This window comes from Lepus europaeus, chromosome 15, assembly GCF_033115175.1.
Source record: "Lepus europaeus isolate LE1 chromosome 15, mLepTim1.pri, whole genome shotgun sequence".
Lineage (NCBI taxonomy): Eukaryota > Metazoa > Chordata > Mammalia > Lagomorpha > Leporidae > Lepus > Lepus europaeus.
The window spans coordinates 24,842,448-24,868,795 of NC_084841.1; the positions used below are offsets into that span (position 1 = coordinate 24,842,448).

The 26,348-nt window shown below is 42.0% G+C and overlaps 1 protein-coding gene across 4 annotated transcripts in view; it reads right to left on the bottom strand.

Moving 5' to 3' along the window:
- Positions 1-1,078: 1,078 nt before the first annotated feature.
- DROSHA (drosha ribonuclease III) overlaps positions 1,079-26,348 on the bottom strand; it is a 127,370-nt gene continuing 102,100 nt past the window's right edge. For 3 of the 4 annotated variants that reach the window (XM_062211821.1, XM_062211820.1, XM_062211819.1), the window contains exons 26-34: positions 26,054-26,098; positions 24,113-24,270; positions 22,693-22,798; positions 11,463-11,604; positions 9,637-9,719; positions 9,440-9,543; positions 7,007-7,099; positions 6,066-6,112; positions 1,079-2,095 (exon numbers count right to left, since the gene is read on the bottom strand). In XM_062211821.1, coding sequence (XP_062067805.1) covers positions 1,965-2,095; positions 6,066-6,112; positions 7,007-7,099; positions 9,440-9,543; positions 9,637-9,719; positions 11,463-11,604; positions 22,693-22,798; positions 24,113-24,270; positions 26,054-26,098 — 909 coding nt within the window. In that variant the 3' untranslated portion in view covers positions 1,079-1,964. The remainder of the gene's footprint in view (positions 2,096-6,065; positions 6,113-7,006; positions 7,100-9,439; positions 9,544-9,636; positions 9,720-11,462; positions 11,605-22,692; positions 22,799-24,112; positions 24,271-26,053; positions 26,099-26,348) is intronic. The other variant, XM_062211822.1, reaches the window with a different exon arrangement.

Consider the following 26,348-nt stretch of genomic DNA (forward strand, 5'->3'; position numbering starts at 1 on the left):
GTCAAGTCTAGGGTTAGGAATCTCTGCCTTTCAAATAAAATGAAAAAAATAATTCAAGTAGTCTTCTTTGCTTCTTCATTTTAGCTTGTCACAGTCAAGGCTGCCTGTTAATACAACGTCCTCTCCTTGCGGGCCTGCCCCTTGTTCCTTATATAACCTCAGTGCTCAGACTACACCCCGTAGGGCGGTAGATGTGCGTGACCCCCCCCCCCCCCCCAGCGCTGTGCCACCAGCTGTCTCCCGGGATCTCCGGTGGTGAGGAAGGGGCTCGGGACAACCTGTTCTCACAGGCACCATCTTACAGCCTTGTGATTAACAAATTAAGAAACAATGGAGAGGTCTTCTCTCAAATGTGTCCGTCCTCCAGGATGTTATGTGGCAGCACTGTCCATGAAAGTGACTACTTACAGCCTACACATCTTCCATTAACTGGTTAATAAACTATGGTCTATCCACAACTGCAATTTAAGATATGCATATGAATACAGCCCTCGACAAGTAGATTGTATAAATGTGGATTTATCACTGAAAGATATGCACGGTGTGTTAGCTAATAAGAGAGGCTCTGGAAACCACACGTCTGCTATCCTTTGTTAAACACACTTGAGTGCCTGTGCAGACATACGTATGTGCACAGAAGGCCTGACAGGGTATACAAGTTCTCTGGGTGATGCAATCATGAGTGATTTATTTTTCTGCTTATGTGTTCTTCCTTTCCCTCGAGATGGTAAAAGTGTCATTTGTTTCTTTTTCCTGTTAACAAAAGTAATAACACTGTCCAAATCTTCTACAATGCATAGGTGCCATTTATTAGCTCTGCAGGTAACAATCTCCCGGATACCTGAATGACTCATTCTGTTTCAGAGCTCCCTGACCGCGCTGCAGTTGTATACTGTACCCGCCCAGCTCCCTGCGCTGGCTCCCCTGAGGGCATTCCTGCAGCACACAAGCTCCCCAGGGCACTGTGCTTTGTCTCCTGTGTCCACCAGGGAGTCCCAGAGCCTAGAATAGTGCCTGATAGGTAGTAGGCCCATGTCGTGCTTGCAGAAATAATGAATGAAAACACATTTGTGTTACAAAGAAGTCTTGCCTTTATTAATAACAATGATGTTTAATTTAAAATAACGTTTCACTTTAAATGTTACATCTTTAATGTAATGTTAGCCCTTTTCTGTGGGGGTCACTTAGAAAAGCTGATCAAAGTGCCGACCCCTCCTCTACTTGCTCCCCCTCCCCAAGTCCCTACCAGGCACGTACAACTGAATAGAATTTCATGAGGTTCTGAGACATCCCTGCAGTCTAAACTTCACAGAGGGCCCGCTGACTCCAGGTTTAAAGGGGGGGTCTGACTCAGAACCATGGCTGCTTCCCCATTCCAGTGATTCAAAGAACATGTGTGACTCAAACATCAGTCCTCCCCCGCGCCTATTAGCCACTTAAACATTAAACAGATTCCTTCCACAAAGGACTCACTGCTTGGAAAGTGGTAAATTCAATATATGCAGCTGAGAACTTGACAAACATCCAGATGAAAGCTGAAAATCTAGCGAATAATCCAAAGATTTCTAGAATGGAGTCAACATACCTGACAAAGTGAATTTTTCACTTCTCAGCTGAAAGTCTGGGCTCACAATCTGAGACAGTGAGAGAAAAACAGGATCTATTCCACGGACAATATGCTTTCTTGAATTTTATTGTTCGAAAGCAAAATAAAAGGGAAGAATGCATATCCACCAAAGTCAAGTTTTCCATTAAACAGAAGAGAAATAAAACACTTTGTAATAAAGACCATCCAGCTAACAACAGAATATTAGACCAGTAAAACAACAATGGTGATTTGACACTGGGTTTTATTTCAATGGGCACACTTCATTCATTGTCTGCAGGAAAACTAGGCTAGGTCTCAATGGGCAGCAGTCACAGTTATTAGGCAAGTAAACACACCACCACTTCCGTGCCCTCCTTTATTTCTTTATGTCTTCAGTCTCATCTGGCTCCCGCTCTTGATGCTCTCTTTCCCACCTCATTTCTTTTAACTCTTGTCTGTATTTCCGTTCAATGAACCGCTTCTGATGGGCCATCTGGGGAAAGTTATCTGGCACAAGGAGATATATTTTATACTTATTAAAGGGTAGCCACTAGTGCAAAGAATGATGCAAACCAAATATCTACACATGCAAACACCAACTTCTGTAACAGGTATACAGTTGAATTTTGTAAGACAAAGAGAAAAAAAAGCCTCATTTTATTCCATAGTTCTTTTGTGATTCAGAACCCACTGGAAGTCTGGACTGGCCAATTCTAGATTTCAAAATCTAAGGTGAACCTGAGAGAGAAAAGGCACTAAAACCATAGAAGTATGATGTTGGAATGCTTCCAACCAGGTGCATTAACATGTTTCTCCTAGCAACAAGTGAGTTTCAAGAAAAAATGAAAGGATGCCATAAAATACAGTTGCACATCTTTGAAAGGCTCAAATAAAAAGCCCAAACAAATAATGGTACTATCACATCATTATTTACCAAGTTTCTGATTTACCAAGAAAGTTTCTGACAAAAGCAAAAAAAAAAAAAAAAAAAAAAAAGATCAGATGGACAAAAGGAGGCCACATTATATTATGTCTGATAATTCACCCTATTTGTAAAGTCTGCCCTAAGAGGCTGAAAGCTATACTGCACAAGCGACTCGAGTAGAGAGTTTGATTCAATTAAAGGAAACATTTCACTCCATGACATAGGTTAAGTTATATTTAGTTTGAGATTGACCCCACGCAACACTGTTGACACAATGGAAGTCTTCACTAAGACTGAGAAATTTCACAATTTCATTGTCATTTGCTGTGTAACTTTCATGTAGCAGTGAAGAAAGAAATCAAGTATGGAACTAGAAATAACCATTTCTGTATACTTGGTCAACAAACACCTACTTAAACAGACAGCATCCCATATGGGTGCCGGTTTGTGTCCCGGCTGCTCCTCTTCCTATCCAGCTCTCTGCTATGACCTGGGAAAGCAGCAGAAGATGGCCCAACTGCTTGGGCCCCTGCACCTGCATGGGAGAACTGGAAGAAACTCCTGGCTCCTGGCTACAGATGGGTTCAGCTCCAGCCATTGTGGCCATCTGGGGATGGAAGACCTTTCTCTCTGTCTCTCCCTCTCTCTGTAACTCTACCCCTCAAAATAAATAAAAATATATTTTTAAAAAGGGAGGCATACATGGGTAAGAACTACACATACTGCCTTGGAGCACAAAGAGAAAAATGATGCTATTTATCAGATAAAGGGCTATTCAAACACAAGAAGAACCAGAGATGGGTGGAGATATGACATGTTTGGGGAAAGCAAGCTTGTTTTAAAGATGAGGTATAATGAAAGTGGATCTGTACATATAGCATGCTCCTAAGTTATTTCCCCCTTCCCCTTCTAATACAGTGTTCCTTCCTCATCCCAGGCTGAAGGGCCAGGGACACGGTAGTAGAAAACATATCTGAAAGACAGACAGTCAATCAGGAAAACCCTTGTACGCCTCAGAGTCAGTGATTATTAAACAAAAGAGAAACATGGAATCTGTATTATTTCTGAAATAAAATTACCTCCTAAATACATTGATACCTCACATGTTGTGTAAATCACAAGTTTCAAACACTGCAAGTACTTTTTCTAAAAAAATTAAAATAAAAAAATAATAAAAATAAAAATAATGCAGCAAGTTTCTATAAAATGAACCCTATTGCCTCAGGAAATTTCACTATAAAATTCATTTTGCATTTAAAAGAAACTCGTTCTCAGCTCTAGCTACTGATAAACTTTCAGGATATATCCTTACAGCCTATTTCCTAAGAGGTAAAGTCATACTACATATATCTACATATATATATACACACACACACACAATGTAAATGTGTATGTATATTACATAGATGCATAAATATGTAAAACTCATCCCACCATCCACTCTTATAGTGGGGGAGTACAATATGTAGGCATGTATCTACAGGGATTTTTTTTTCAGTTATTCTAGTATAAACATTTCCCTATAACATTAGTATTTAAAAACTTCATTTCAATGGCTGCAAAATATTACATTTGGATACAGCAAGAATTAGTACCAAGAGGCCAAATACGGCCCTCTCTGCCCATTTTTATAAATGAAGTTTTATTGGAACACTGACACACCCATCAGTTTGCTTACTATCCATGCCTATAGGCCATAATGGCAGGGCTAAGTAACCAGGACAGAGATTGCATGTTCTGTGAAGTGTTAAAATACAACTGGCCCTTACAGAAAACGTTTGTCAACCCCAGAGACGTACCATTTCTCTACTGTTAGCATGCAGTTTGAATTTGCTTGTTTTTGTTTTGCTACTGTAAATCAAGTTGTTGCGATTATCACAGTGTGTGATCTCTATCTAGTCCGGAACTCCAATGATTTCCTATGCTTGATTCCTCAAGTAAAATCTCTGCATCAAAGGGTATGGGTTTCTCCAAGGACCTGGTAATACGCTGCCAAACTGCCCTCCAGCATCCTGAACAGCTCACTTGTACCAGTCTATGGAGGTCTGTCTCATAATGGGTGACCTCTCCAGTACTGCTTCAGAGCTGAAAACTAACAAACAATCCCAAAAAATAACCTGTAACAGCTTTCTTTCTTTTTTTTTTTTCTTTTAATTCATTTATTTATCTGAAAGTCAGAGTCACACAGAGAAAGAAGAGGCAGAGAGAGAGGTCTTCCATCCGCTGGTTCACTCCCCAGTTGGCCGCAACAGCTGGAGCCGTGCCGATATAAAGCCAGGAGCCAGGAGCTTCCTCCCAGTCTCCCATGTGGGTGCAGGGGCCCAAGGATTTGGGCCATCTTCCACTGCTTTTCTAGGCTATAGCAAAGAGCTGGATCAGAAGTGGAGCAGCCAAGCCTCGAACTGGCACCCATATGGGATGCTGGCACTGCAGGTGGCGGCTTTACCTGCTACGCCACAGCGTGAGCCCCTGTAACAACTTTCTAACTGCGAAGTGGAATCTCACTTATATTTGGACATGTGCTCGTGCATTTATACCATCATGGATGAACAAGTTCCCATCAGAGTCAACTGAAAACTCTCAGTGAAGATTATACGGGGGCTAGAACCCGACAGTACTATCTGCTGCCCCCACTAACCAACGTCTCCACCCCAGACAGGAAGCTACTGCCTGCTGATTTCCATGTGGCTCTTGGGCCTCTGGCCTTTCCAGCAATCTCTCCCAGAACTGAGAATCCTGGGCCTCTTCATTTTCAATTTCCCACACTTTGCTCTCTCCTACCTCATCCAGCTGGTTATTTAATGCATAATAAAATCATATCGTCATGTTGTACCCACAGGTTCCACTGTATGGTACAAGAGACCCCAGAAGAAAATTTCCTTGTACTCTGTCTTCAGTTTATAAAACACTATGCAGTTCCCTACATGGTCAATGATGTAACTGAAGTTTCTTTAATCCAGGCACCCCACTTTCAGGAATCCATCCCACAGAAATGAAAGCACCAATATGCAAAGACTGTTAAAAAAAAGAAAGCAACAACAAAGAGAAACAAAGAGTCCACCAATAGTAAAAAAGCTGAATAAAGTACAGCATACCCCACATAGCAGAAAATACTATACAGCCATTAAGGACAGCTGCCCATCAAACACTATTGAGCAAGAAAAACAAAGACATAGAGACTATATAAGTAGCACCCTTTTTCATAAAACAACGACTGAAAAAAAATTTCACATCTCTATACTTCTAGGTCTGTGTAAGGTTTTAGAAGGACACAGAAATACATAGAAGGAAACCAAGGTCTAGGCTGAGAGTAGGGCTCTATACAAAAAAGGAAAATCAAAATCAAAATGCACTTGGGGAATACTTTTTTAAATTGTAAGCCCATTTTACACATATCTCGCATTCTACTACACCCTCTGTGTGGAGAATAATTATGAAGAAAACAAGATCACATTTTATCAGTACTTACCATTTTTCTACCTCCTCATTTTCTTTCCATAAAACACTCATTACATTATGAACATATAATTAAAGAAAAAGAGATAGGCTTACATTTTTCAAGTGCATCCATTGCAGCTCCCATTTCTGCTTGCTGAATACTATTAAACACAACAAAAGTGAGGCATACTTTAATTTAAAGTTTTTTTTTTCAAAATCACAAAGTATGGCTACAAATTACTCAGGGTGATTTTCATGCTTGGTGCATAAAATTTCATGATTATTTCTACTGTCAGACACAGAATTACATAGATAGGAATATACACAAGACCAGGCTGAAATGTCATTTATTTGCACAAAGCCTATTGGTATATTGTGCTTTTCAAAGCCATAACTCTTAAAAAATTCATTTTTGCAATTGTTTGCTAATACTTTATTTTAATAAACCTCAAAACCTGAAAAAAGGAAAAAGCCTATTGAAGTTACTCATTCCACACTTTTAAAACTACACTAAAATGCCTTTCAATTATATTAGGTCTGAGGTACTTCTTGCTTAAGTTTGAACACCCTCACAGTACAGTTTAAAGGGGAAAGAAAAATACAAACTTCAAATCACTTCTCAGTTTAAGACACAGATTGAAAGAATCAAAGAAAGACAGTACACAAAATTCTTTTTACCTAGAGATGTCAGCACTTTCACAATGCTCAAATGAGTAGTGACGAGAAATCAAATGTCTAAGAGCTGCGTCACACATGTAACACATCCTACATGACTGACTGGCATGCCTTCTGCTGGGTAACAAACTGGACAGGCTTCACCTGCACACCAGGAAATGTGGTTCTCTCGAGGGAGCCAAAGCCCCATACACCACAGCATTCCCACTGGCCAAAATCAACTTTCCAATCTGGGGCTTGGTGTGTGCTGCTATTACCCTAGAACAATCTATACTCTGCCTTCACAAGGACAGACTGCAGAGTCTGGAAATAGCACGTGGGGACTTCTCAGACACCCAGGATGTTCATTCGATAAAATTAAAAATAACTTCTTCTCATACCTTGGTCCTTTTCCACAGCCTATTCTTTCTCCCTTGAAGTAAACAGCCACAGTGTAGGTTCTAGCATGGGATGGCCCCACCGTCTGCAGAGTTCTGGAAGGGAAAGCAAAGAACACGAATTATGTGAAAGTGCTGTTAACTATTGTTCCTACTATGTGTGCTGTTAACTATTGTTCCTACTATGTATCTCTTAGAAAATATATAGACTAGTGGACTGCCTGGACAGAGGAAGATAAAAAGAACAAGAAACAACGACAGGAAAAGCCAAAGGGATAAGTTTTTGATCTGCTAACCTAACAAATAGAGTTTTTGAAGTAGAACATTTAAATATTCTATATTGTATTTTTGTTTGTTTGTTTGCAAAATAATACGAATGGAATCTGAAGGCTAACAGTGAAAGGTAAAATATTTTAAAATAATTTTTAAGTGTGCATATACCAAATATCATAAAATTTCACAGTTTTCATTGTGAAAACTTAACAGCTACAAACAGCACATATTTGGGTATATGCCTCTAGCCACGCCTGAACAATTTCACATCCTTCAAGGATTCTTTCTAATGTCTGGTATCTTATCTAAAAGATCAGGAAACGTATTTAATTTCTGCAGCATCTGAGATCATTTCCAAGCTATGCTGTAATGATAAGCACACAACACAATCAACAAAAAAACAAAGCTCCAGGTACTCTATTTTAACAACGTGGTACAGATTTAAAATGTTGTAAAACTGATAACTTCATGGAAAAGGGAAATTAAAAGTAGCCAACAAAGATAATGGAATGAACATAGTAATCTTGAAAAAACTATGTAAAACAGCCCCCTCAATCTTGATTTAAAAAAAAAAAAAAAAAAAGAACAAACTCATCGTGTGCTTTCATTTGGGGGATTTATGAGATGGGAGCATAGTAATTTCCTTCGTGTTCATAAACGCCCAGGGATGAAAGTGCCCAGGCGGTTTCTTTAAGGTAGTGCTTATTACAGTAATCACACTCGTGCCATGGGAAGTTTATCATCCCCATTTTATTTATTGAACCTTAATTATCACTTTGATGAGGAAATACTTTAAGCCTTTCATATAATACAGTTTGGATATTCATTATGCTTATTAGGCACATATTAAAGTGCTATTTCTAAACATTTGGGGTTTTTTTCCCCAATAAATAAAGGAAACACTATTTAGTTGTGACAGCTTCTTGGCACCACTTACAGTAGCTGCTGTGGGGTGACTCAACCTTCTCCTGGCCTCAGGTTTTCTTTTGGCAAAAATGCCTATAAAGTGTTGTGATTATTAAATAAAAACATGAAACAGGACTTAAAATTCCCAGCTGCACTCTGGTGTTCTTCCTGGAGCATTCTGTTGTTTGATAAAGTCCAAAGTCAGGGGCGGGGGTTCATTCCATATCAAACTTAGACAAAATTGTGTGTGCTTGCAAACATGTGTGTACATAGACATGTGATAAAACAATACAGAAACTAGATTTGTAAACATCCCTAAAATCACATATCCAGATGGTATCTTGGAATGCAACCCATCTATTTCAATAATCCTCTTTGAAACCACCTTCTGAATCAACATAGGAGAGTCACAAGGTAATTATCCAACTTCACAGTCCACCTTCCACTGTCATCAAAACCAACACTGTGTGGTGTGGGATGGTGACTCACTATTCACCTGCATCCCTTTGGAATGATTTTTGGCTACCGCTCAAAGGATAAAAGTACTCAAGAGTACAGGGCAGCTTTTGATATAAATTCTGAGGAAAAGAACAGGTTCAAACATTTGAGAACCCCCACAGCAGCGCACAACTGCCCATCTTCTTACAGTGACTGCGGAGGGAGACAGCCTGCCTGCCAGGCCACAGTCAGGGCCAACGGGGGCGCAAGGGACAGAAGCACCCAACCACTGTTCCAACTATAATCTTCTAGTCTGTAGGCAGAGTTCAGGAGAGGTGACAAGAAGTAAGAAGACAAACAAAGGGGTACTTCCAAAAGTTTGGAAAGGGGGAATTAATAGATAAGTTTATTTTGGTATAAAAATTTTTAAATCCATGCATAGGTTTTTCATTATACATATTTCCCATGAACTTTCTGAAGATGTTGCGTACACACATACACACACACAACTATTCAATCTGAATGGTCCTGTCTTGCTCTCATCAGCTTGGTATGTCGTCCAGGTCGAAGTTCATGGAGAATTTTAGACATGAGGGAACTGTAGTGACCATGGAGTGGGACTCATTTATTTATGGCCTAGACTGTGAGGCCCACAGAGTTTCCGTGTTGGACCCAGAGTCACACCGACATCAGGAAGTCCCAGTTCCTGACTCTTACAAGGATTATTTACTCCATCAGTTTTTCCTCAAGGCACATGAAAATCAATACTAAACACGTGGGCTCCAATGGCCTGTGGAACTGTGGGCACCAAGCACTTACTTGTAGAGGGGGATGTCTGGCTCTTTTCCTTCTGTCCTAAGTGTCAAGCAACATTGCTGCAGCTGGGATTTGGGGTCATTCCAATCCTGATTCAAAATGAATTCCTGCAGTAAGTCCCAAAAAAAGTATTTAGTATTGAGTTCTGGAATCACTAAGCAGAAAAGAAGACTACTCACTTAAACCTTATATGAGCTTACTTTTAATCGTGGAAAGAAACAGACATTCATGAAAGTATGAACGTATTCCAAATCCTTATCAATGTACAGCGCTGCAATAAATGCTGGAAAAAAACCAGAAATTTAAAAATAAGCTATAATTCACTGACATTTATTGGAAAGATTAAGAGAGGAAGACTTTTAAGTACCATCTTAATAAGGCTTTCAATATCCAGGTCCTTTTATTTTTTACCATAACCATTTCATCTTCCTTTATCACTGCTGTTAGATACAGCAACATAGACATGTGATTAAGATGCAAAATTTTAAGAGTACAAAGACCAAGCTGCACTTAGCTAAAGGCTAAATGAACAGTTAGTTTAAAACAGACAGAAATGCTGTTGTAGGGCAGAGAAAGATGTAGGAACACAACCATGCTAACATCAAATGAATCAAAACACAGCTTGAAGACCAGAGGTGATACTAGAATAAGCACATGGTTGGATTCTGCCATTCTCCACATCAGTTATGTGATCACAAGGGCTCCGTGTTAAACTTCATGAACAAAGAAATATATGGGACCAATCAAAGAGTCCACCTGCTCAAATAGAAAAACTTAAGCCTGGGCTTCATGACAATTTAACAATTCATCCATTAATAAATGATGATCTCAGAGATGACTGCATTAAAAGGTGCCTTAAACAAATGGTGCATTTTAAAAAAGAGGGAATAAAAACAGTTCTCATTGAGCTAAAAAAAATTGTCAGTGACACTGATATCTCAACCATATTTTTATATAATCTTAATCTTTAAATTACTCTTCTTTAGTTTAAAAAAGTTCTTCTAAGTTCCCTAGCAGACTGCCACTGCAGTTTAGAAATGAGCTGGCTTTGCACGGCAGACTTTAAAATCTGTATATAATTCCAAATGTCAAAACTATCATAACGTAAAAAGTTCTGACGACCGGTGACTGATCTACTTCTTTTTAAGTACCAACAGAAACAATAAAATTATGGGTATAATTCTTTAGTTAGCTGTAATAAAATTATTTATGATGGTTCCACATCAGAAACTGCAAAAGATGACATTTGGGGGAGCTGGTGCTGTGGCGTAGCGAGTAACACTGCCGCCCGCAGTGCCGGCATCCCATGTGGGCACTGGTTTGCATCCCGGCTGCTTCACTTCCAATCCAGCTCTCTGCCATGGCCTGGGATAGCAGCAGAGGATGGTCTAAGTCCTTGGGCCCCTGCACCCACATGAGAGACCCGGAAGAAGTTCCCGGTTCCTGGCTTCAGATCAGCTCAGCTCTGGCTCCAGCCATTGTGGCTATCTGGGGAGTGAACCAGCAGATGAAAGACCTTTCTCTCTCTCTCTTTCTGCCTCACCCTCTCTGTAACTCTGCCTTTCAAATAAATAAAGAAATCTGGAAAAAAAAAAAAAGACATTTGTTCATATAGCTTTGCGCTCATTCAAATCAATGAATAATGGTTTTACTATTTAATAAGCAAGTTACCCATCTTTCCTCTGTGCCCCATACAAAGACTGCTGGAGGCAGAAAATCTGTTTCATAAATACCAACCTTCATAATCTATTGTTGTTTCACAGAAAGGGATAGGACGGCTGAGTGTTAGGACTGAGTGGTTGATAGACTGCTACCAACAAACATAGATTAAACATAAAATTCACTATTTAGTTGTCTTAATTCCAAAGTACTCCATTTCAAACAAGCTTTGGTAAAAAGCAGAAATTAAAAAATAAAATAGAAAAGATTTCTTTAGTTACAACCTAATGAGACAAAGCATAAATACTGGTCAATGTGATTTAGGCTTTGAACCTTCGGGCCAAGAGAAAAGCTTTGTAGCACTCACATTCCAAAAGGTCTGCCAAGGTCTTGGTGCGAAGAGCCACGGGCCTCTTGGTTTTGTCGTTAGTGATGGCGTACTCCTGCATGCCCAGCTCCTCTGCCACCTTCGCTTGTGTTCTGTTATTCACCAAAGAGCTTCGCAACAACTGGCCAAAAGGAATTGGGATCATGTCACTTTTGGTCTCTCTCTTGCCCCTGTGTTGGACCCAGTCAGTCTAAGAGCATCTCACTGACAGGGACATGAAGGCAAGTGATGTCCTAAGTCCTCAACCATTACCTTTGGACGACAGTGACATACTCCATATGTTTCTACTCTTCTTAGTAACTTACTATGCTCTGCTGTGTTCTTCTACACTTTACCTAACTGACATTAAAACAGCTCATTACTTGTGGGGCTGGCTGGGAGGTGGGGGGAGACTGTCATATGAGGGGGAGGCTATAACATGATTACAGGTCATAGCATCTATTAAGCTTAATGCTACTAAATGAAGACACATTAAAACTTTTAAAAATCAATTCCACTCAAGTATAATTGACATTCAATAAAATATACTCATTTTATTTGCATACTTGGATGAATTTTGAAAATCTTACCATTTCCACCACCCCAAGCAAATTCCCTGTACACCTAATGCAGTCAGTTCTCCCCACCTCATACCAAGCAAACAGCCTGTTTTCTGTCACTGGATACTGGTTTTAAAAGAACATTTTTAGTCTAAAATAAGCTTTCAGTTTCATGGCATTGATGGTAATTTTGATATTACAGGCTTCAGGGGAGTGATGTGTTAGTAAGTATTACTGAAAAGGCTGAAATGATTTATTTGTATTTTAACTTTTATTATTTTAAAGATTTGTGCTATCCATCAAGTCTCAATTTTTCACACTGAGATGATTATATTAATCAAATTAGGGTATAATTTTCATAATTTAACTTCAGGAATTCAAAAAAACATTGTACTTAGAACTCCACACAGATAAAGAATCTTCTAAGAACTATGTAAGCAGTAACATTAGACACTGTATGGAAATTATATAACCAATCCACTGTAGAGATGCCTATAACACAAACATAGTTTAGACATTTAACATTCTTTAAACACTTGCTAGGGAAGTGCAGGAGAAGGAGGCCAGTGGGAAGTGGGGACACAGAGATGGAAACCCACCAGTAAAAAATGAACAGAATTATTCCCCATCTCTAAGATTTGGGGGTTAATACACTTAAAACTACAACTTTTCTTACAACAGATATAACAAATTCTCCTCTATTCAAACACTTCCCTCCTGCTAAGAAACAATCCTGAAAACAGGGAGGAGCAGGCAGCAGCTGTGAGGCATGCTGGCATTACATCCTCTGCTCTTCCACATCACACTTTGTTTATTACATGCAAGTTTTATGCTCTGTAGTTCCACGGTGTCAACGGAGCTTATGAAAATCAAGATTTATTCTCAATGCTTGATATTGAATCCTTGACAATAGATAAATAAGAAACAATATGTTCTTAATTTGTCTGACAATGATTCATGAAGCAGAAATACAACTTGATCTTCATAAGCCATGCTTGTTTCAGAACTGCAGACAATTACTCTTGCCTGTCTTCTATCCAGTCTTCTTCCTGTTGCCCCTTTAACTCCATCTCTTCTTTGATATAGTGTTTCATTAAAAGGAATACCCTCAAAGGAACTCAAAATTAAAAAGGCTTAGTATGTAACATTAACAGAAGACCCAACCAATGAGGAGTCCACCAGCCCAATACCTTGTAATTACAGAATAATGGAGCTGGTTTGGATTTCAAATGGGAGGGAGTGTTTCTCTACAAAGAATAGAGGCTATGAGGGAAGAGGAGAGCTATTTTGGGAATATGGCTATGCTGGGCAAGTTCATTCTTCTCTGAGTATATGCGGTTGCTGAGGGGTGCGTACATAGAGTGCTCAAGCCTCAGGAGCATCACGTGCAATGTGCACATGAACACACAATCACCACACATCACTGGTTACTGGGCCCCAGCAGCCACCTCCCTGCGTCAGGACTCTCTCTTTCACGTGCAGTAAAGCCGCCTGTCAGAGAAGGAGGGACAGAGGGAGGATGGAAACAGAGCACTTCCGTGTCATTTCAGACGGCGCTGACAGGTCCTAAAGTAGCAGCAGGGTGGCCAGCAGAGAGTGAGAGCTATCTGCTCTTGCCAAAGACCCAGAGCCTGAACCAAACGTCAGTGGGAAGGATGCCATCAATCATCCATATTTCCGTTGTCGGTTTAAACAGGGAAGAGGAGCGGAAAAGAGGTAAGACCTTGATCCTCACCTAAACACGAAAGTCAGGAATGGTGGCTCTTTAAATAGCAGCCTCCATCCTCGTCATTTGCTCCACTCTACTTCAGAAAAAATTGGGCTGTTAGTCAAAGAGTAGGATCCGGGAGGCGGGGAGGGGATCAGCGACAAAGGAACCTGAAGTTATGGCTGTTCAGTGGGCCAGGGGTGGGGTCCAGCTACACACCAGGTCCCGTGCTGACAGCTGATCATCCCATGAGGATCAATATGCAGTGCTGCCCTGGAGAACGGATCCTCTGCCGAGGAAGCCACACCTAAACCAGCCACTGCTCTGCACGATGGTGGCTGCAGCAGTGCCATGGGTACATTCAGTTGCTCCTCTGGACATGGACAAAGGCATTTCAGAGGCTCATCCACCTGCCTGTAATAGAATTATGAGAGCTTCTGAGATGCTTGGGCCCAGGCCTCTTCCAGGAACCAAGGAATCTGAAATTCTAGGGATGCCCCTTGGACACCTGCCTTTTGGGGGAAAAAAAAAAAAAACCACCACCATGTAGATGAGTTCCGATGCACGCAGAATCAGGAATGAAAAAGACTGAGTCAGCCAGCGGGGGGAGGGTTTAAGGGGTTTCCAGAAGAGGACATGACCCAGCAAGGTGACGATCTGGTGCACCTGGAGAAGAAATCGGAGCCAAGGGAGAGACACAGGAGAGGCTGGCAGGTGACAGAAAGAAGCCCATCTATGCTTTCTTGCAGGGGATGAAGAATCCCCAAAGGTGTCAAATGAGGACAATGGCAGGGTCATTTGTTTACTTCAGAGATTCTGGTGGATGGAATTAAATGTGGATGCAGACATGAAGTTGGAGAATCTGTAGATGTCAATACTTTCAAATTACTATTTTTAACAAGGAGGATATATCTGCTTTTCATCTTTTAACAGAAATCTAGAAAATGGACATTAAGCACCCAAATGAGCACAAGATAGTTACCAGACTATTTGCAAATAATGTCTTGCATTAGGTATTGTAGTAAAAACACGTGCCTCAGTTCAGACAGGATTCTAGCATTCTTGGCTAAGTGAGAGCAAGTAGTACCCACCTCACAGAGTGAATGACTGGCAATCAAATCACTGTGACACGCATTAATAAAGCACACCTGAAATGCTGGCTGCTGCTGTTATGCACAACAGCATCGTTATTATTACATATGGTTTGCTTGCAGGGTAAGGGCTCTAGAAAGTAAGGAATTCTGAATTTGTTTTCAATGCAGAATGTTCTAGATACCTGTCTACTCATTGTCTTCAAAGCTTTCCATTTTACCAAGTGAAACCTGTCCTTGAAAACTCTTATTTTGAGCCGGCGCCGTGGCTCAACAGGCTAATCCTCCGCCTTGCGGCGCCAGCACACTGGGTTCTAGTCCCGGTTGGGGCTCCGGATTCTATCCCGGTTGCCCCTCTTCCAGGCCAGCTCTCTGCTGTGGCCCGGGAAGGCAGTGGAGGATGGCCCAAGTGCTTGGGGCCTGCACCCGCATGGGAGACCAGGAGAAGCACCTGGCTCCTGGCTTCTGATCAGCGCGACGCACCTGCCACAGTGGCCATTGGAGGGTGAACCAACGGAAAAAGGAAGACCTTTCTCTCTGTCTCTCTCTCTCTCTCTCTCACTACTCTGCCTGTCAAAAAAAAAAAAAAATTTAAAAAAAAACCTCTTATTTTGTTTTACTAATTTCCATTTTATTTAAAAACCAGGGAGGGAGATGGCTCACTTCCCAAATGCCTGCAACAGCCAGTGCTGGGGCAGGTCAAAGTCAGTTTATGTCTTCCACATGGGTGTCAGGGACGGAAGTGCATGAGCCATCACCTGCTGCCTCCTACAGTGCACCTGAGCAAGAAGCTGGACTTGGAAGCAGAGCTAAAACCAGGCAGGTATCCCAAGAGGCATCTTAACTGCTGTGACAAATGTCTGCCTCTAAATTCTTACTTTTAAACCCTCTTTCCAAAACCGGTAAGTATTAATTTGAAATTACCAGAAACATTGACGAAAGCTATAGATGGGACTCCCTGTAACTCTGAGAAAAGCACTGCTGATTCCTGGTGTGACATCAAGGACCAATGTAAATATTCCCCAATCTCAAATTCTGATTTTGAGATTCTAGGATGTTTTCCATTATCACAGCTTATCAGTCTTTCATAATTACCTTCTATTCTGTTAACTGGGGCTGGTGCTGTGGCATAGTAGGTTAAGCCTCTGCCTGTGATGCCAGCATTCCATGTGGGTGCTGGTTTGAGACCCAGCTGCTCTACTTCTGACCCAGCTCCCTGATAACATGGCTGGAAAAGTAGCAGAAAATGGTCCAAGAGCTTGGGCCCCTGCACCCACGTGGGAGACCCGGAAGCAGCTCTGGGCTCCTGGATATCACCTGGCCCAGCCCCAGTCATTGCGGCCATTTGGGGAGTGAAATGGTGGAAGGAAGATCTCTCTGTCTCTACTCCTCGCTATGTAACTCTGCCTTTCAAATAAATAAAAAATAAATCTTATTAAGAAAAAAAGAAAGAAAGAGAGAAAGAAAGAAAGAAAGAGAAAAAGAAAACGGCTAATTGGTTTAAAACATAAATTTTGGCATTCGTCCTTTAACTTCCCTATTTACTCTTGATTCCAGAAAGGAAACCACAGCTGTGGGACGTAAGCTGCCAAAGAGAGCCACCTAGTGTAAAGTAAGTAGACTGTGATTTATTATTTCATGGCTTTAACTTAAGAACATGGGGGGAAGCAGACTATACTATTAAAAGTGACAGTGATATGCCACACAGGTCTATTGCACCAAGAGTGGTAGCCAGATGGTCTCTATTTCCCACGATAATTAAAGAAAGGTACACTAATGCTAGCAGTCAGAATGCAGGTCAGATAGTCAAATTATTCCAGTGACAAAAATCCTCCAACAGGAGGCTGTGGGATCTACCTTCTCAAAAAGATACTTAGATAAAACACCTGCATGATTTATGCTGAGTGCTGTCTGGAGGCAGCGGGGCAAGATCAGATCATTGCTTCTCACGCTTTTTACTTGGAATCCCTGCTTTCTTTCTCACTGTACCAAATCGTGACTCTAAAAACAAATAAAAACTTCAGCAAGTTGATCTCACCAGCACATGACACCACTGGGCACAGTGCCTTACACACAGGGGCAATGGGAATTAGCAACTATTTTTAGTTCAGGAGCACTTTGTAAAAGCTGAGAGAGAATGATACAGAGGAGAAAACTCCTATGGCTTAACATTTGCAAGCACCACAAGACAACCATTCTGACCCGGGTCCGGGTAAATGCTTTTTCTTTAAGAATTCTCACTATTCACTCTGACCCTACTGGGTAGGCTCATCATAGGAAAAAAAAAAAAAAAAGGCTTCAGTGTATGAAACAGAACCTCTTCTTCCTACATCCTATGCCAAACTCAGTTGCCCAAGAACAACTGGATAACCTTAACATTCCTTCCCCAGGAGGCCTTTCTGAATACCCAACTTACAGGACAATATGTTTCTCCTCATCAGAATTCAAAACCTAAAAGCTGCGATTACATTTGCTCAGTTGTCCTTATTCCCTGAAAAACTAGCGTGCAAGGGAATAGCTCAGAGCTAACTAATGCCTCCCAAAGTGAATCCCCATAATTGTGTGCTCTTTAATCACAATAATGAATCACTTGCCTCCTGTTCCAGTGCAGTGGCAATAAGTAATCTTCCACAAATTTTAAATTAGTTTTAACCCTTAGACACTTATAAGTAACTTTTCAGCTTCTTCCCTATCCCTAGTACATAAAGCAATGTGTCATTGCCCTGCTGTGGCCCTGCAGCACCTCACCCTTACTTGTTTACGTCGTATGGGCTTAGAATGTACCATATGCCAGGCGCTGCTGGGCACCCAGGGAAGGACAGAAACGTGCTCTCACAGAACTTCTCACCTGCTGGAGCAGGCCAGCCGAGTAAGTGCCAGGAAGGAGAAGAACTTGGAATTTCAATGGGAAGGCGTTGCAAGGGGCGGCTCCTCAGGGAAGTTTCTCCTGCATACAGAAGTCACACTGGAACTGACCTCTGAATGAAGACTAGGAGGCTTCAGCCAAACAGGAGCAAGGGCCAGAAGCAGAATGGTTTTCAGGTAGAACAGCAGGTACAAAGGCCTGATGGCCGGAGGGGGCCTGGAGAAATGCCAAGGAGGTCAGTGCAGAGGTGCAGAGTGAGAAGAGCATGTGACATGTGGGCCAGCCCAGACACCCAGGCTTAATCTTTTTATTATTTCTTAAGGATTTATTTATTTATTAGAGAGTCAGAGTTATAGAGAAGGAGAGGCAGAGGCAAAGGCAAAGGCAGAGGGAGAGGGAAAGGGAGGGAAGGAAATAAAGAGAGAGAGAAAGAGAGAGATCCATCTTCCATCTCCTGGTTCACTCCCCAAATGTCCACAATGGCCAGGGCTGGGCTATATGGAAGCCAGGAGCCAGGAGTTTCTTCCAGGTCTCCTACATGGGTGCAGGTGCTCAAGGACTTGAGCCATCCTCTGCTGTTTTCCCAGGCACACCAGCAGGGAGCTGGATCAGAGTGGAGCAGCAGGGACTCAAACCAGTGCCCATATGGATTCCGGTGCCACAAGACCCACTATGCCACAGCATCGGCCCCAGGCTTATTCGTTAGCCAGTATCCAAAGAACAACTGAAGAGTGTTAAGCTGGGATAGGATAACTGTTTATTCAAAGTGTACTTGCTGGGCACTGATATGCCTGGAACTCCTCAAGGACCCAAGGAATCAGGACAAAGAAACAGACAAAAATCCTTACCCTTGTGGAGTATATCACTTTATAGAAGACAGACCATTAACAAGTAAAATAAACACTATGTGCTAAGGAGAAAACAGCAACGCGGTTCCAGGCTGAGGGAGGGGTGCTAGAGACAAGGGGAAGAGTTTGCCTAGTAAGGGTGGCACAAAGACAGACTGACAGGATGACACAGGAACAGGGAGGTGAGGGACTTCCCACATACATTGCCAGGAGAGGATGCCGCAGCCAGAGGAAACAGTATGTGCAAGGCCACCAAGGTGAGGGCCTGCTTAGCGTCCTGCAGGAACTGCACGGAGGCCAATGTGAAGAGACAAAGCCAGAGACGGCAGCAGGGAACCGGATCACACAGGATGACTGGAACAGCACTGTCTTTACCCTCGAGACAGGAAGGTTTGACTTCCCTTTAAAAAATGATCCCTCTAGCTGTAGTGCTAAAAGTAGACTGGGGTATAGGGCGGGTATCAGTTGGGAGGCTATGGCTGTAATTTAGACAAGAGTGGCTTGAACTAAGGTGTTATCAGTGAAGCTGGTGAGAAGTAGTCAGATCCAGCATATACTCAGAAGGTAAAATCAATGGATTATGAGTATGATACGACATAGGTAAAAATCAATGGGCTAGAAAGTCTGACAGAAAGACAAGGGTTAAGAATGACCCCAGCAACTGGTGGAATGAATTGATCCTGATATGGAGAACACAGAGAAACGCAGGCTTGGGATGAAAATCACTTTGTTTTTACACATTCAGTTTCAGATGTCTATCAGAAATCCAACTAGAAATTCGACAGTATTTCTATATCTAAATATTTGAGTACATCCACATTCAGTAGACATAGGGGTGTGAAGTTCAAGGAAGAAAAGGCTTTAGATATAAATCAGGAAGCAGCAGACAGATGTATTCAAAGCCATGAGACAGATGGAATGAGATCACTGCTGAAGAGAGAGTCAACAGACGAGAACTCTGACCACTGAGAACTGAGGCAACTCTGATAGTAGGAAGTTGGGGAGATGAAGAGAAATGAGAGAAGTGGACAGATGGGACAATGGCTGGTGTAGGCCCAGGAGAGCTATCGTAAAAGGACTCCTCTAACTGAAAGATGGAAAATGGACTGCCTGAGGCACAAGGTGACACCAGAACAGCAGTGTGTGAAACCCCAGGTTACGTCAAGAGGCCTGAGACCTGGGCCTCTGAAGGACTTCTGCTTGGAAGACTGTCAGTCTCGTAGGCAGAGTATAAAAATGCCTGTAAGAAGGGCAAAGGCAAGCTTTTCAAATAGCAGCAGACATCCCAGGGGAAATCTGGGGATCTAGGGAGCCCACTCTTCTTGCACAAGGATCATGCACCACCCTGTGCTCCTTCCAACCAGGTGTCAATGGCATTCCTGAAATATTTTGATAGCCAGGCAGAAATTACTGCAATGGATGGAAGAGAGGATGTGGGCAATGGAGACAGAGAGGGAACAGATTCAAGAGGCACTCCAGGAGCAATGATGTCAGGACTTGACAGGACTGGAATCCGGGGAAGGAAGGTAGGGCAGGAACCTGAGTTTCTGATATACGACACAGGATAGACAATGCTGCCATTCAACTATTTACAGCATGCTGGAGGGAGAAGATAATAAATTCAGTCTTGGATATGTGAGGATGCTGAGCAAGCAGCTGGGAATGGAGCTCAGAACACAGAGGGAACTGAAGAGACCCCTGTAGAAGTCATCTGCCAATATGCATGGAAAAGACTGCCTACTGGAGACTCTCAAAAGGAGGGAACTTTGCCAAGGGTGGAGTGGAGTATGTACCAGCTGTAGAGAATAAGAAAGGTCTGCAAAGCAGGCTAAGACAGAGTAGCTAAGAGGTACAGGAAACCCACGAAGTGCTGCATGATAGAGACCATCAAATCACAATACTGTCATCTGTTAATGCCATCCTGGCAAACAAGTTAGCCTAAAATTCTCTACTTTTAAGATGGCAAGGCCGATAACCACAATTTGGATAAAACCGTATTTCTGGTATTCAGTCTGATTTTAGAAAGAAACTAGAACCACGGTCTCTAGCAGAGTCCTGGTGTTGGCTTTATCTACACCATGGGCACGACTCCTGCCTTTCTGAGCTTTGGTTTCATTATCTGTTCAATGCAGGGAGTAGTGGAGGACAGTGCATACAATGAGCAGGTGGGAAGCCATGAACTCGCAGATTTATACCATCCCATTTCCCTAAGACCCCAGAGTTCATAATTAATTTTTATAGAAATACCAAGAGGGAATGCATGCACTTACACCATACATTTTCAACAATGGCCTCCACACGAATTTACTACCTCAAGCTATTTGGTTTGGATCAGCCACTCTTCAGACCAGCCGGATAATCTGACACCTAGGAAGTCTACTCTCTAACAGAGGATGCTGACCGTGCAAGTGTTTTCCTGATGGACAGCAGGATACCAGGCACTTGTCCCTTTTTCATAAATGCTCACATGAATACTAATTCATGAAGAAATATCTTTTTGTCCATCCAAAAGCAGTCAACTTTAAGTGGTAAACAAAGTGTTAATCTAAAATAAAACTACTGCTGCCTGCGCTGCGGCTCACTAGGCTAATCCTCTGCCTGCGGCGCCAGCACACCAGGTTCTAGTCCCGGTTGGGGCGCTGGATTCTGTCCCGGATGCTCCTGTTCCAGTCCAGCTCTCTGTTGTGGCCCGGGAAGGCAGTGGAGGATGGCCCAGGTGCTTGGGCCCTGCACCCCATGGGAGACCAGGAAGAAGCACCCGGCTACTGGCTTCAGATCGGTGCAGCATGCCGGCCGTAGCAGCCACTTAGGGGGTAAACCAACGGAAAAAGGAAGACCTTTCTCTCTGTCTCTCTCTCTCTCACTGTCTAACTATGCCTGTCAAAAAAAAAAAAAAAAAAAAAACTACTGCTGATTCCTCAGCACTCGTAATGGTACATGGAATACACCAGAAGCTCAGTAAGTATTCATTGAGGGAAATGCTACTGAAAATTACATCTATTACACAGCCAGATCATTGTATTCTCCCCAATTCCAATATTTACATCTCATGTAAACTATTTCTAGGGTTCAGGGTTGCAGAAATGAGATCTAATTCTATTCAAGGCAAAACATGCATTCAAATTATAAAGAAGCAAAGTATGAAGGGTTGGTTATTTGCTTTAACATAACAAAAAAAACCAGAAACTGAACAAAGTACCATATAGTGTACCACTATTTTTCTTCACCCAGTAAAAGCATTTGTTGTCGCCATACTTAATTCCCAACAGACTTCTCAAAGGTCACTCCTTAGGCCTTTGAAGGATCATCATGCCTGGATTCCAGGTGAACATTATTGATCAATTTCACAGAGTAAAAACAGTACACAGCAAATAAAAACCCCCAATGAAGTCTGAGAAAATGAAACAGAAGTCAGAGGAATGGGGACCATTTCATTCGTTCATAAATCAAACACCGTCTGTGTAACTCCCTTTCGCTCTGCCATGATCTAGCCAAACAGTCGCTGCTGCCTGTCAGTCTTCTGAGTTTTCACACCATGCCCTTGCTTCTGCAGGTCCAGTGCACAGAAGTTTCCTCCCACCAACTCCCAGTGGCCAAATCCTACCCATCTTTAAAGGCTAACCTCATCATACCAGGAAGCCTTCTGTGACGTCCATAGCTAAAAGAAATCGTATCTTTTCCTAAACTGCACAAGTGCTACAATTTACCGACCTCTTTGCGATATTTACCAGGTTCTCATTTGCATTTAATTAGTTACTCTTACTTTTTAGCAGTATTTTATATGTAGATATATACACAATACATGTATAGTGTAGCATTTATAAGTATTTAGCTATTTACTTACACCTTAATCTCTTAGTAATTTTTAAATTCCTTTTGGATAGACACAGTGTCAATTAAACTTTGCATTCCATATGATACCTAGTTCAACGTCCTGCACTGAGCAGGCAATAATTCCATGGAGTACATAAAATACAATAAATTCTCAATGCATACTTGCTTTGCATACAATTTGCACAAAGAAATGAGAAAAGCCCTATGATACGTTAAAATCACTAACAACTAAATTACTAATTATATGGGTGTGTGGCCTTTCCACCCTTCATTTCCTATAACAGAGCAATCTTCATGGAGGGAGTGGCTTAACACAAACTCACAGTTAAATGTCCTTCGTGATGATCTGGAAAGTGAATGAATAAGTACTCTGTGGCTACCAGTTGCATTATTGAGTCACCCAGGAATTCCATCCTCTGATTGTGGCCTCTGGAAAAAAAGAAGAAACATAAACAGAAAGACAGCAATAAGCATTTGTAAATTTAAAAAAAAATCCAGAATTTTAAAAAATGCAACATATCCTCTTTTTTTAAAGCACAAAATTAAGTTTAGTTCCCTAAGGCCCCCGATTGAGAAAGGATCTGAGTTAAGATGGGTTGAATTTCAACAAATAATACAGTGAATACTATGAAAGGATTAAATGACCACTTACATAGACTGGTAATCAGAGATTGGAAAGCAGCTGATATCAATTAAAAAATAAAGTATACAGGCCAACATTGTCGTACAAGTTAAGCCACCACCTGTGATGCCAGCATCCCATATCAGAGAGCCAGTTCAAGTCCCAGCTGCTCCACTTCTGACCCAGCTCCTGGCTGAAGAGCCTGGAAAAGCAGTGGATAATGGCCCAAATACTTGGGGCCCTGCAACCCACATGGAAGACCTGGATGGAGTTCCAGGCTGCTAACTTCAGTCTGGCCTAACTGGCTAAGGTCATTTGGGGAGTCAACCAGCAACAGAGGGAAGAGCTCTTTCTGCATCTCCCTCTCTCTCTGCCACTCCTGACTTTCAAACAAATGAATCTTAAAAAAGAAAGCATAATACAGACAATAATCTTGTAACAAAACAAAGTTAAAAGACCCAAGAATTTTCTTTGCTCAAGCTATTGAAATACATATTCTATTACTCAAATTTGGAATTTCATTTTAAGGATACTTAAAAAAATAATCTAGTAAGAACCTTTAATCTTTAAAGAGAGTTGAGAATATTTGAGGGAGGAGAGCCAAAAACTGAATAAATAACAACCCCAAAGATATAAAATGTTGCTTATTTTCTTAACAATTTCACCGGCTCCTCATCAAGTCATTCCCTCAGAGCAGGCGACAGGGTCAAATCCAGTCCACAGTCTGCTCCATGAGCAAAGTTTTATTGAAACACAGCTATGTTCCTTGGTTTCCTGTATGGCTGCTTTCATGCTATGTGGCAGAGTCGAATCACACACAGACCACAGGCCTGCAAAGTCTAAAATATTTAATATCTGGGCCTCTATGGGAAAAAGTTTTAACTTCCTTCACACTTCTCAAAACTTCACAAAGAAACAAGATGCATAGCAATGAGACCAGAAACACTGGATTGGAGCATGTCCCCTGGCTCACGCCAGTGGCTGGTGGTGCATCTGTCTCACAATGTGACTCTCCCAGAAATACGTCTGGAATCTCAATTCCTTTGAAGGGCGTACAGGAAGGTCTGGGACTGCCTCTTCTAAATGGTCACGTTGGGGCTACACAAGTACTTCTGACTCACAGGGTCAGATGGTTAAATCCCACAGTTCTCAGAGTGAACGCCCTTGCCAGCAGTCGGACATGAGTAAAAATCACTCCAATTGCTTCTTCAAACTCAGTGAGTTTCTGCAGAACTGGAGACGTTTCAATGAGTTGTCGGTCAGTATTTGGCTCTTGTAGCTACAGGAAAACAGGAGCAAATAAAAATCACACGTAGTTTTTGGCTATGAGACTAGTTATCAATGCTAGGACAGTATTTTCTAAAATTCCTTCTCCCAAGGGTTGAAATTTCTGTAATGCCAGTAAAACATGGCACTTTCTTCCTCATCTCTTAGAATGGCAAACAAACCTAATATTTAAAGAAGGCTCATATAATATTTTCCAATCTTCTCTCACATTTCAAGGCCAAGTACTATACATAGACAGTTCAAAATCCCAACTATTATACCAACTCTCCCAGGAAGAGCCCAGCTGAAGAACAGCTGGTAGAGCATACACACATCCAGCAAAGCAGCAGTGCTCGGGCGTGGGAGTTAGGAGAACACTTGCAGGGCTTGTTAAACGCAGATGGCTGGGCCTCACCTCCAGAGTTACTGATTACCTATGTCTGCAGTGAGGACGGAGAATCTGCCAGCCCGACAAGTTCCCGGGGAATGCAGATGCCGCCGGTCTGGGGACTGCCTTTTGAGAACCCCCGCCTTACAGATTCTTGACTACTGTGTGTCTTCGAGGGACCAAACTATTTTGGCAGATGAGCATCATTAAAAGTGAATTCAGCTGACTTTGGAGATTATTATACCACTAGACAGGTGGTACTGCCCATAACAAGAATCCTTTAACAACTGGCAGGGAGCAAACTTGAAAAGTGTAACTAAAATGAACATTTGCAGTAACTTCGGGCAACTTCCTATCATTAATACACTATTTTAAAGTACTCTGAATACGGTTAACAATGTTAAAGCCTCTCATGAGATTCAATCATTAGAGACTGGCCTTGTCTTATATACACAAATGAAACCATGTACATATAAGTATACATATGTATTTATTTTGAAGTAAAACAAAAATAAAGCATAGAAGTAGAAATTTAAAAGAAAAGAAATTGGGGGAAAGGGTGTTACCACACTGCAAAATTTTGAGTAAAAAGCCATCACACTGCACTAAAGCTTTTATTTTTTTATATTTTATTATTTTTATTTTATTTTTTTATTTTTGACAGGCAGAGTGGATAGTGAGAGAGAGAGACAGAGAGAAAGGTCTTCCTTTTTGCCGTTGGTTCACCCTCCAATGGCCGCTGCAGCCGGCGCATCGTGCTGATCCAAAGCCAGGAGCCAGGTGCTTCCCTGGTCTCCCATGGGGTGCAGGGCCCAAACACTTGGGCCATCCTCCACTGCACTCCCGGGCCACAGCAGAGAGCTGGCCTGGAAGAGGGGCAACCGGGACAGAATCCAGCACCCTGACCGGGACTAGAACCCGGTGTGCCAGCGCGCAAGGCGGAGGATTAGCCTGTTAAGCCACGGCGCCGGCCTGCACTAAAGCTTTAATTTATAATAAGGTGTATGTAATTTGATTCCAAGTCCTCAATTTCTAAGATCCAATTTAGGTTATAATTCAGCAATGTTAATTTAGTGTTTGTCCTGCCTTTTTTTTTTTTTTTTTTTTTCCCCCAGTATGGCCAGACTTGCTTCTCTATTACTATTTCGGGCATGCCGATGCACAGATGTCACCTTTTGGTGGGTGGGGCAGGGGCCGCTGACTACAGAGCTACTCTCCTAATAGCGCCCCCCCTGCCATCCCAGGCACACACTTGCCATGTGTGGGGACCCTGTACTATATGTTCCCAAGTGTTCTAGCTCTGACACCTAAGCTTTATAATGTCACAGGCAGGGGAAGAAAGGCCCAGGAAAGGAGAAGGAATAGCTGGAGCCGTAAAGCACACTGCAGACAGGAAGGTCATACTTACTTGGAGTGGGTGGAGAGGATAATTGAGCCAGACTTCGCGAAGGTCCTGGAAAATGGAGTGGTGCCTTTAATGCTCAGGGGAGCCACTTAACACACTCTGGAGTACTAAATAAAATGTCATTATTTGAAATACTGAACTATTTCAGATGCTGACTCCACTTACTGCAAATTCAATAGTGGTAGCAAACTAATTTTTTTTAAAGTGTATTCACCACTCAAACTGCCTGTACTGGGTCTAATTAGCCTATTAAGCTGGGGAGGAAGAGAGCAACCCTCCCTTCCCCCAGCAGAAGTCA